The following is a 12666-nucleotide window of genomic DNA, read 5'->3' on the forward strand; positions in this document are numbered from 1 at the left end:
TTATTGTTGGACCAATAAAATTTGTTAAACTAAAACAAACTAAACTAGCCTTATGATCACGAGGAACAGTGGGAACACAGGAACACTGGGAGCCGGAAATGCGTCACAAGTGTTGCAGCAAAGGTCATATTTCCGTTTCATCCTGGAGGAGTTCCTGGTTGAACGGCTTATCGAGGTTTACTTTACGGAATCTAGGCTTTTTTGTTTTTCTTTACACAAGATTTAGACCTAACCAAAACCATCGGTTTGAAGTTTTCTTCAAAGGCCTCGTAAATTATTTAGAGTCATCAGGAGCTTCAACTTGTTGCAACGTAACGAAGTGTGACTCGATTGATATGGCTCCAAGTCTTTCTTGTCAAACTGTGTATGTTTTCAGTTTTTCAGTCATTCTCCATGGCGTATTGGTTTCTTCCAATCGTAAGCGTTGAGTTCTTTATAATGTCTTTGTTTTGAATAACTCTTTCTCTGGGGGAGTAGCGGGAAATGGGGATCATCTGTTGGCAATACAAATACGAAAAATTTTAAATTCGTCTACATGCCGAGGACGCAAAGCACTTAACTTTATCAAGATTTACTTTACGAGCTTGTTGAGAGGAAAAATTACAGTACGCTTCAAACCAAGAATTAATTGTTGGGACAACGTTTTATATTGCCAAAATTTTGTCAAGTTTATTTCCGTGAAGCAGACATTGTTTAAAGAAAATACTTGGCGCTGGCAAATTAAATTTAATCCTTGTCGATTCACGGAGATGACCTGTACACTTTGTGGTCTAACTTGCACTTCTTTAACCGCCAGTGCTATAAAAAAGTCTTTATTATTTTTGCCGTTTAAGATTCCTAAGGCACTGTTTACTGCAGGTAGTCTCGACTGATATTTATCGGTCGATAATCGGAAAATGGTCGATGTTATCGGTCCAAATGTATGTCGGCCGATATAGCTTTTAGTTCACCGATACTTTACCGATACTTCGCCGATAATTCACAACAGTTGAGTTTGTTTTGGACCGAGGTGCAAAAATAAAATAGTCGGTGCAGGGAAGGCGCAGTGGTGAGAGCACTCGCCTTCCACCATTGTGGCCCTGGTTCGATTCTCAGACTCGGTGTCATATGTGGTTTGAGTTTGTTGGTTCTCTACTCTCGCGCTGAAAGGTTTTCTCCGGGTACTCCGGTTTCCCCTCACCTCAAAAACCAACAGTTGACTTGATTTGCGTTAATTTGAAATGAATGAAGGGGGTAGTTTCTAAAGAAACTGTGGTGCCGCGTCGGTGGGGAAGAAGTATACAAAAATTTGGTTTTATCGAAGGAGTTGATAATGTAAATTGGCTTAGATGCATCCTTGTCATTCTTCTGAACATCGCGAAGGTGTTCGCGGAATAGGTCGCCTAGTCGTCTACCTGTCTCGCCAATGTATAATTTATTGCATAACGTACAGGTTATGCAATAAATGACCTTTGCGGAGATACATGTGAAACGATCGGTGGGTGATCTTAACAGATCGCTTAGGTCCCGATATCTTGTGGAGGTTGCGAAAAGATTCTAGCAGTCTCGGGATCATTTTGGAGTAATTTAAAATTTTTAAGAATGATACTTTTGACTCCGTGATTATGAGGATGGAAAGTGAGGGTGAATGGAATTCAGTCAAAAGTATCATTCTTAATAATTTGAAATTACTCCAAAATGATCCCGAGACTGCTAGAGTCTTTTCGCAACCTGCTCTTATTTCATTCAAACGCGACAAAAACGTAGGCAACTTTTTAGTTAGAAGCGCGCTCAAAACTAACGAGCAACCCGGCACTTTCAAATGTGCGCGCTCACGATGCAAAACTGTACCTCCGCAAATGTCATTTATTGCATAACCTGTACGTTATGCAATAAATTATACATTGGCGAGACAGGTAGACGACTTGGCGACCGATTACGCGAACACCTTCGCGATGTTGTGAAGAATGACAAGGATGCATCTAAGACAGTCGCTCGTCATTTTAATCTCCCTAACCACTCCAAAAAACATATGGCTATCTGCGGCCTTTCCCTACATCTCTGTGCGACGGAAAGCCGCAAGAATCTGGAACAAAAATTCATCTTCCAAATCGGCACCCTTAATCCTCACGGTATTAACGAACGCTTTTCATTTAACTAATGTATTCCTATTTTTCACGTTGCCATGTTACCACTAATACCCTGCGAGCAGAGTCTCTTTCGATCTTCCTAGATAAGTCATAAAGAGGAAAGAAGACTCTGCGAGCCGCCTCGACTTTCTTTGATTTGCCGCTGATCCGAAGAAATGGATGAGTTAGTCCAGTTTCGACTTGTCAAACCTGTTTTTTTAATTTGTGCGCATGACCAATCCCCTCGCGTCATCAATATTTTTTAAATTTACAACAGCGTGACAATTTTTAAACTGTCTAAATTCCCATGAGTATTTCCTCCGTTGTCGGTTACAGAAACTAGTTTGCCAGAATTGAGAAACCTATTGATTTTTTCAGTAAAAATTGAAATGGCAATTCAAAAACTTGAACTATCTTGAGTTTCGAAGGAAATGATTCCTTGGTTGTCATATGTTTGCCAGAGTTGTTCGAAAATATCCCTACTGTTTGTTTTGGTTTTGTGGTTTGCGGTTACTAGTCACGCGTGACTGACTCCCGAATACGTTTGAATTTTTAACGCATGCTCAACACGAAATGTTGAGGCGGCTCGCAGAGTCTTCTCTCCCCTTCCCGACTTATCTAGGAAGATCGAAAGAGACTCTGCTCGCAGGGTATACCACTAATAGCGTAGCCCCTACTCTACTACAAAAACTAGACGTAACCCACAATTCCCCGTCGATTCGCTCTGACGAAGGGCTAACGTTCGAAACGTCAGCTTTTAGAATCTCTGTACGGTGGCCAATTTACGTTATCAACTCCGTTGATAAAAGCAAAAAATTGTTAATTTCAGTTTACAGTGTCCCCAATTAGTGCTCCGGCGCTAGAACGACTAGTCACTTAAACATTTAAAGTTTCTTTCCTTTCCGCCTTTCCTTTCTGTTATGTTTTAAAAATTGCTGACACCGTTGCGTTACCTTCTAGACTTTCCAGATCATTCTTGAATACTTGTGTATCGTGTTGTCTGGAACAATCTTGAATATTTAATTAGATTGTTTTTGTGAAGCACCAGCATAATTTTCAAACAACTGAAACCGCGTGGTTCTGCAAGTAAATTCTTTTCCTTCACGACATATTTGATACCCTGGTTCCAGAGGTTATTTTCTTGCTATGGAAAGAGCGACAAAAGACTCGCTCTTTTGTCGCTCTTTTCGTAGCGAGAAAATAACCTCTGGAATCCAGGGTACATATTTGAGGACACTTCAAAGGCAAAATCCTTCATCATTGGCGATGGAGTTATTGCAAGCGGGAGTAACGAGTGTGATTGTTCAGGTGTGACGGAGGACAAGTGTTTTCATGTCTGTGTTATACTTGGCGGAGGCCGTATATTAAAGCTGAAGGTTGAAATTGTACAGTTCTGTGAAGACTACGTTCATTTGGTGTTAAAGTTCCTTGTTTATCCGACATCAGGCCCTGCGCTCCGTCATTTAGTAGACAAACATCCTCTAAACATCGAACTCGTAACACTTTCCTTTCCTTTAAAGGAACCCTTTAGCTGTCATTACAGAGTTATTTAATCCGTTTACACGTAGGTGTTCTTGAAAAATACAAAAACTACTCAAAATGAAACATGAGAGCACGCCTTCCTTTGCACTAGCATCCCGTTTTGTGACATTTTTTGCGCGTACATGCAGAAAAGTCGAACCCAACTCTTTAGGCTTTTCGTTTTTATCTTTTTCTCCGTTCTTGTTATAGACAGGATAGATAAACGTGTATTAAAATACCTTAATAGCAGCTAGAGGCTGAATTGCAAAGGTGTACAAATTATGTAGTAGAACTAAACAATAAAATCTAAGAAAGAACTAATTTACATATATAATTATAATAAATGTCAATTAAAATGTCGTTCGCTTGCTGGAATGAAAGTATCTCTGAACCGGTTTGTTTTAAAGGAAACTCTAAATGGTGTGCGTCGTCGTAATTTCATGAGTTGATCTCGGTTATCGAAAGGCAGTAAGTGATATAGACAATCCAAAGGATTGGAGACAATGCTATTAAAAAATTTTAAGGAAAAAGGTCTTCTCTCAGGTCCTTTAGGGTTTTCAGCCCTGCCATCTGAAGCGCTTCTCTATAATGATTATCATAATCGTATATAATTTTCAAGGCTCTCTTTTGGACACGCTCTAATAAATAATTGGGTAGACTATAATGGTAGACCTGACATCCGTAAAGTAAGACAGATTGAATACAAGCGACATAAAATTTTGCTAATTCTGATGATGGTACTTTAGCTCGCTTTAACTGAAGTAAAAAGTAAAGGCGCTTAACGGCCTTTTTATAATAAAGTTTCTATATAACGCGCGCTCTCATTGGTTTAAACAGCGTGCTTTATGAGAGTACAAAGCACGGAACAAACGAAAGCCCACGCCATCATTCGCAGAAATGGCAGATGAATTTCCGAATTTTACCTTGGGTATTATTGAAGCTGTCAGTTAAAGGCTTGCTCAGATATTCTGTCAAGTGCTTTGGATGGAAGACCTCAACCGTCGCCCGGTCCAGCAGTTCTTTCAAGCTCAGAAAGTCCTCACGCTGGAGTTCTTCATTTACAAAATTCAAAACAGGTTTTCAGATTCCAGCCGCAAGCAATGAAGAGTTTGTTTTCCAGTTGTCATGTCGGAAACGTGCAGGTTTTCATGGGCAACAATTCGGCCGGTTTTCACTGAACTTAATCATTTAGATCCTCTTTTTTGCTGTTTTTTACGGACTGAAACCGAACATTGAGGCACTTGTTTTTCCATAAATTCTAATTTTGTGTGATTTTCCAGTTGATTGATGTTTTGACAAGCCTTTGTTTCATTAACCAATCAAATAATCTTAAACATTCTTACAAGCGCGCTGATTGGTCCAAAGTAGCGTGCTTTATCAGAGTATAAAGCACTGTGCTGACGACATCTCAGTTCGCCACAAGCAGCGCGCGCTTTGAAAATAAAGTAGAATTTTTGAAGAAAATTACTTGTTTTTTATCATAAAACAAATAAAGAAGCCTTGACTGTGCTCTGTTCTGTTGTAAAGCACTTAGGAAGCGGCTAGAGCACTCAAGAAGTAGGGAGAAACACTCGCCTATCGGCTCGTGTTTCCCCCTACACTTCTTTCGTGCTCTAGCCGTTTCCTGCGTGCTTTACAACAGAACAGAGCACAGTCAAGGCTTCTTTATTTGTTAATTAATCGTCTCAGAAACGTGAGTTTTGCACTTAAGATTGTCTTGGAAATACACACCCAGTAATTTCACGACCCTAACCCAGAGAGCTAACCTTAAAGCCATTTTAAAATTTCTATAAGTTCGTAGGAAGTCGGAGAGCGCACAAAGGAAACTCTTAGCTCATTACATTTTTTCGGATGGAGTTGGAACGAGTTGAGTGTTGACCAGGTAGCTACTTCGTTTATCATAGACTGAGCATTGCTAGGACTATTCTTACTTATGATTTCATACACTGTCGTGTCATCTACATATTTTATACAGTCACTAGCTGATGGTACTTTCAAATCATTTATCATAACAAAGAATAGCCACGGTCCCAATTTTGTTCCCTGCAGTACTCCTGGTCGAACCGATCCCCACTCTGAGAGATAAATCATGTGCAAGTTTGACCCTTTGTTTCCTATCTTTAAGAAAAGCTGTTATCCAATTAATGATGTAAGGGTTGATTTTGTAGGCTGAGAGTTTCGATAGCAAAAGGCTATGATCTATCAGATCGAAGGCTTTTCTATAGTCCAAAGCAAAGATCCGCACGGTGTTCCCCGTTCCGTCTGTTGTTTGCGCCCAATTGTGCATCAGATTTATTAGTGCGTGCGCAGTGGACGACCCTGGAATACACCCTAATTGATCGGGTCCCAGACGTTTCAGAACTGCTGGTTTCACATGTTCGTGGACGACGTAGTGCTCGGCAATTTTGGATAACGTTGGTGTCAATGAAATAGGTCTCAAGTCCTTCTCCGTATCCTCAACAATCTTTGTTTGGGGAAGAAAGGTGATGTTTGCACATTTCCAAATATCCGGTAAAGTCCCTTGACTAATAGAGGAATTGATGATACAACGAACGGGCTGAGCGAGCTTGGGAGCGAACTCACGCAAGACCCAGTTTGGGATATTATCTGGGCCCCCAGCTTTGGAGGAGATGACCGTACTAAGACCTTTGAGGGTTGCTTCCAGTGAAATAATGGGGGTTTTAAAACCTTCAGTGCTCACAGTTTCAATATTATCTAAAAGCGGATCAAACGAAGCTTGAGGTTCTAGCAGAGCTGTATTGATTTCATTAGCCAAGATCTTAAGGTTGATTGAGGTAGCTGATTTGCTTGCTAGGAGCTGATTTGCGACACTTGTAGATGTTTTGTTCATTCCACATAACCGCCTACATTCGGACCACCACATTTTAGGATTATTTTCGGTCAAAACGGTGACTTTAGTGTTGTAATAAGAGCGTTTGCAGAGCTTCCGTTCCCTGTTTACCTTGTTCCGATAGTAGTGGAACAATAGTTTGTTATCTTGGTAATATGCTTTTTGACGGTGTGCTATAAGTGACTTGAGTTTGGGTGAAATCCATGGTGCGTCATTTCGGTGGAACTTACCTCGCTTTTTGGAAGGATAGCATCTAACCCTATGTGAATCAGGGAACTGAGGTGAGCATACTGTTCTTGGACGCTATCTATTGTGTCGATTAATGACCAGTCGAGGCCCGTCATATAACGACCAAAAGCCTGCTTGGACTCAGCGTTCACAACACGTGTAATAACCGCTCTGTTTGCAGGAATGTTGGCCTTCGATCTAATTTTTGGAAACAAGCCAACAGTGCAGTGATCAGATAGTCCGAAAAGCGGGAATGGAGAAGGATTCTCGTAGTGTTCTGTGAGATTCATTAACACTTTGTCGAGTGTGCGATCCCCTCTTGTTGGAAAATGGACTACTTGCGTAAGGCGGAACTGCTTAATAACTGATGGAACATTTGCCCTGTTCCAGTCGCCAGCGAGAATTATACCTGCGCCAGGGATATCACTCTGCAGTTGCAGCCCGTTCCTAACATATTTGACGAAGGGTGTTACATGTTCGAGTCACCCTTATTTGATTTGGCGATTAGCCATCGTTTTGCATTATCTAAAGTGATGCGCCAATCTGAGAAAGACAAACATTTCCTAAATGCTCTTGGTGAGATACGACTGGGTCGGTGTTCAAATGATTCGAAGGAATATATTTGTTCCTTGAAGAGAAATTTGTCCGCAGACTTAAAGGAAAGTGCCACGCATTTCTCTTCAAGGAACAAATATATTCCTTCGAATCATTTGAACACCGATCCAGTCGTATCTCACCAAGAGCATTTAGGAAATGTTTCTCAAATATGTTAGGAACGGGCTGCAACTGCAGGAATTCTCCGACAAGAATAAGCTGCTTTCCGGCGAATGGGAAAGTACGATTTACCTGGTCATCTGCAAGTTCGTGATGAAGGCAGTTCACAAGTTCAAACATCCTTCGGCTAGACATGCTTGCCTCATCCCAAATTATCGCATCGATAGCCCTAACGCGATCGCAAACTACAGAGTTGGCAATAGATCGATCGATCAGTTGACGCCATGGCAAATCAGCAGTCATAAGACCGTAGAACGAGTGAACTGTCGATGCTATTCCACGATCATAAACTTGGCAAGAGATACCACTGGAGCAGACTATACCTACAGTTCTTCCACGTGCATTGACTGTCGCTATTATTCGCTTGACAACCTCGCTCTTCCCCACTCCAGCTTGACCCGTGATCAGAAGGTTATGGCCTTCGGAAGCAAACTTGACAATTTCTTGTTGATCTCCATTCAGTTGAACCCTGAAAAGGGCAGCAGAAAATTTCGAAGCCATGACAATCGAGCAAAATCGCGAGGTGCGAAGAAAATGTGCGAATGTGTGCAGGGGTCAAATTTACGAAATCAAAAGCACAAACTAAAACTTAAAACAATGTACTTACATCGTGAAAAAGAGGAACTGGAACTTTCTTCTACCACATGGCGTTTAGAAATAAGATTTTTCTAAGAATACGTGCGAAAATTGCCTGCAATGGGTTTCCACTGAGTTTGTGAGATGTTTTGTAAACACGACTCGACTTGATTTGGACGTGATTTTGATTGGCTGATGTAAACAATGCGCCCCTTTGTAAGCTTTGTGGGTTTGCAAAATAAAGCAGGAGGGTACCCGGGGAGCATTTTGGTTTGCGCGTTGACAAATCGTTGCTGTCTACCCCTGGTCGGGCTAATTATAGTTACCCAGCTTACTTTGCCAACCGCGAGAGTGTCCTAAACCGTTGGACGAGCCTGTTTTTGAAGTTGCGAGCGAAGAAATCTCGAAATGAATGTATCGTAGCGAAGGCGTTGTGGACGGAATTGCGTAGCAAGTGAACTGACATGGAGTTTCAACATCTCCTTTGCGATTCTACGGAGGAATTGAGTCGACGGGGTTATTTTCGGTGGATTTATTCCCTTCGAGCGGCGGGCACTCCGGAAATCAGTGTGCAGCCTTGTCTTTCTTTTAGCAGTGGAAACCCACAAAACGATAAGTCGCCGAAATCGCGTTAGATCGGCTTGCGAAGCTGGCAAACAACAAAGAATACAACACGGCAACAGGGTAAGTAGATTTTATTCACAAAATATAAGAATAATTGACTTTTCCAGCAAAGCCGTTGCCTTCCCATACAAACCTTTACAAATTCAAACCGTTGTAACACAATACCTCCATATGCTGTAAGGCGGGAGTCACGTTTCGCGTAGTTATGTAATATGGCATATGTCACGTTACACTGAACTCCTAACATTTTGAGCTTGGGCTGCCTGTGGTAGATGCAGTAGCTTTTGTTTTTGGTTCCTAAAAAAGGCAAAGAATATTCCAAACATCATGGTGAATCGTGTAACACTTGAGCCATAGCAAAGATTAAAAATGTCAACAAACTCGGCGGTATTTACATAAGATCAGTCGTAATTGAATTAGTCGTCTTGTGCGAAAATAAGTCGACTAAAACATTTCCCACACGGGGGGACTGACTTCTGCTGTTCCTCGGGTACTTGATGGAAGAGATTGAAGACCCGCCACCTAACCTTCATCATCTGAGTCTCCCTGTCATCAACAACATTTAGCAACAGACATGCCCTCATTTATCGCGCTGAGAACATCTAATTAGTTTAGGTAAATATTATTTCCCCTTTTCAAAAGTTGGAATATATGTCTTCAGAAAGTGAAGTTTCACCAGCGACCTAACATTTTCCCGCATGTTGCATTACTGCCTGTATGTGTCACACTTTGCTTTAAATTCCCATATTTTTATCTTTTCCTTTTATTTTCAAATATAACTGAACAATAATCCGACATCCTAAATTTCTCTTTCTCATCTGTGCGCGAACCAAGCAGGTATATTCCATCAGTGATCGAAAAATTCGTCAGTCTTGAACAGAAACTGTTATTCTTTCCTCTCTTCAGACTAAATACAATACTCGTCACAAATCGTTGAAACAGACACCGTTTCTCTCGAATTTTCTGGAAAAATCCTGAGATTTCTACTTCACACTGTTTTCCCAACTGAAATGTGCCTTCTCCCTCCCCAATGTTGAGCCACGGGTATTTTGAAGCACTGAGACCACTGTAATACCCAAATCAACATTGGGGAAGGGGAAACAGCCACAAGTCTTTCAAAATTTTTGACGAGTATTGTAGTTAATGGCAGAGGTGTCTTCTCACAAGGGCGAATGTTGTTGTAACTTTAAGCGATTCTAATATCATTGATGCTCTATGGGCAATTACGTAGGCTTGAGCAATGTCAGCAGAGGTGACTAAAGGTCAAAATTGATCTGGGGGGTTTACTCAAGGGAAGATAAAACCGTGGCCGGTACCGCCAAGGGCGCCAAGGTCTTCAAACTCTATAGGCGAGTTCACGCTCTTGATTGCATCATGGGTAATCAGGGCAATATGGAGAGAAGCTCAAAAGTTTGTAAGGAAGTTCAAAACGGATGGAAAGTATTCATGATATGCAATTTTCGGCTTTTTATTTTCCAAAACAGAAGATATGCACTCAAAGGTGCGGCAGAATAAGTTTGGAGAGAATGGCTATTGCAGAAATTATATTATTAGCAAAAGTTTCTGCCATACATTTCCTGTAATTCCAAAGGCACAAAATTACAGAGAATGTATGGAGACAAAAATAAGCAACTGATTTAGGAATTCCAAAGAACGGATACCAAGTCTAGTTCATCTCAGTTGTGAACATGAACTTATTTGTTTGGTTTATAAGCGAAAGTCTATAAAGTAGAGTCATGTACAGTATATTTTGCTTTGAATTTCTCGCCATGTTGCCCTGATTATCCATGATGCAATCAAGAGCGCAAACCCTGTTTAAAACCGTCCATTTCGCATCCTGTTTACGAAAAGAGACATTTTCTCACGACCTTGATTCGTCTCGCGTTTCGATCCATATCAGGCCGGGGACGGAAAGCAGAAGTGTCGCACAACGCTTTGCATCGGACGATAGGTTAATAGCAGAGCTGGCCTTTTGTAACAATGTGATGATTTTTCATTGCTAAATTAAATGGTCTGTAGTCTCTTCGTTACAAAGGTTGCTTTCAATACAACGTCCCTATTGATTCGATTGTTGAATCGTTGATGTTGCCGTTGAATTTCCCGTCGGCTGCACATGTTGGTTTACTGGGGAATTCTGAGAACTCTATGAAAACGGCATAATTAGACGCAATCACGCATTCAATGTGATCTCAAAAGACTGACGTTCAATCTAGATGCTTACCTGGGCAATAACAGCACTTACTGTCTCGCTGATGGCCCGAGAAACGGCCTCGGAAAGGGAGCGCGTAGGGTCTTGTTCAGCCATCACCGGACTCGTCTCGGAAGCAAATAACTCCCGCCGTTTTGGCGCACTTTTTGCAAATAATAAATTTACACTCGGCGAGATGAAACTTCATAATTTATAAAAAAAAGAGGGGGTCCTCACTTGAAAGGCTCTTCAAAGTCAATAACAATGTCAATGGTTGTTCCGGTTAAAATCAGGACAGTCATGATATAAATTAATTTAATCAATGGGTCCAGTAGTGAAGAAGACATTTTTATTAAAATTCAGTCTCTCTTGCTTAATGATTTTGCACAAAATATTCCGTAGGAGTGATTCTGCCAGAAGGGCTCAGAGAGCTGGAGCTTTTCCCGATTTCAGTGGCAATTACATTAGCGGCTGATCAAATAAGTGAAAAGGCTTTTTTTCTGGAAAGTCTTTTTTTAGTTTGAACTTCCTCTTTGCCGAAGCAAAAACAAGAAGACGCCTCGCATGGGTCACGTTGCTCGTTCGCGCTAATTCTTATTGGTCTCCTTTCTATTTATTTGCTATTATTGTTATTGTTGGACCAATAAAATTTGTTAAACTAAAACAAACTAAACTACTCTTATGACCACGAGGAACAGTGGGAACACAGGAACACTGGGAGCCAGAAATGCGTCACAAGTGTTGCAGCAAAGGTCACATTTCCGTTTAGGCTCAGCTACATAATTCCGGAAATTTTTTTGGAATTTTAGACATCAAAGAGAATTTTAGAAACTCTAGGGAATTTTGCAAAAAAATGACAATTTCGAGAATTTTCAAGGAATTTGAACTTTCACCTGACATGGTTAGAAACATTTCACAGGCAAAAACGTTAACAAAACGTATTATTTTGTACTTCAACCTACCAGGAGAGGGGTCAGTCCGTTCATATCCATTCCTTATCAGCGGTTATTCACCAAAAGGGGTCCTACTTGCACTATAAGAAACGAAATTTATCAGAGTTTTCGGGAATTTTAGAGTTTTTGGAGAATTTTAGAAATTTCTAAAACAATTTTAGAGCTTTTGTTTGGGAAATTCCGGAAAGAAGTTTAGACAATTTTCGGGAATTATGTAGCTAAGCCTATTTCCGTTTCATCTGGGAGAAGTTCCTGGTTGTTCCTGGTTACGGAATCTACTTTGTTTTTCTTTACACAAGATTTAGACCTAACCAAAACCATCGGTTTGTAATTTTCTTGCCACCGTCAAAGGCGTCGTAAATTATTTAGAGTCAGCAAAGAGCTTCAACTGTGTATCGATTGATATGGGTCGAAGTCTTTCTTGTCAAACTGTGTATGTTTACAGTTTTTCAGTCATCTTCCATAGCGTATTGGTTTCTTCCAATGGTAAGTGTTAAGTTCTTTATAATGTCTTTGTTTTGAGTAACGCTCTCTCTGGGGTGTAGCGGGAAATGGGAAAATTTGAATTCGTCTTCATGCCGAGAACGCAAAGCACTTACCTTTGATAGATTTACTTTTAAGAGCTTGTTGAGAGGAAAGATTACAGTAGGCCCTTAAACCAAGAATTAATTGTTGGGACAACGTTTTATATTGCCAAAGTTTCGTCAAGTTTATGCGTATGACTAACTGTTGTGGGTCGTGGGTCGTGGGTCGTGGGTCGTGGGTCGTGAGTGGAAGACATGGGTCGTGGGTGTGGGTGTGGGTAAAAGTCGTGGGTATCAAAAAAGTCGTGGGTATCAAAAA

At 40.9% G+C, this 12666-nt stretch overlaps 1 protein-coding gene across 1 annotated transcript in view; it reads left to right on the forward strand.

Moving 5' to 3' along the window:
• Positions 1-163: 163 nt before the first annotated feature.
• The window catches only part of LOC137988182 (fibroblast growth factor receptor-like 1), a 32485-nt gene continuing 19982 nt past the window's right edge, over positions 164-12666 (forward strand). Inside the window, exon 1 of the mRNA XM_068834235.1 lies at positions 164-417. Within this exon, the coding sequence (XP_068690336.1) occupies positions 336-417 (82 nt within the window). The 5' untranslated portion in view covers positions 164-335. The remainder of the gene's footprint in view (positions 418-12666) is intronic.

This window comes from Montipora foliosa, unplaced genomic scaffold, assembly GCF_036669935.1.
Source record: "Montipora foliosa isolate CH-2021 unplaced genomic scaffold, ASM3666993v2 scaffold_410, whole genome shotgun sequence".
Classification (NCBI taxonomy): domain Eukaryota; kingdom Metazoa; phylum Cnidaria; class Anthozoa; order Scleractinia; family Acroporidae; genus Montipora; species Montipora foliosa.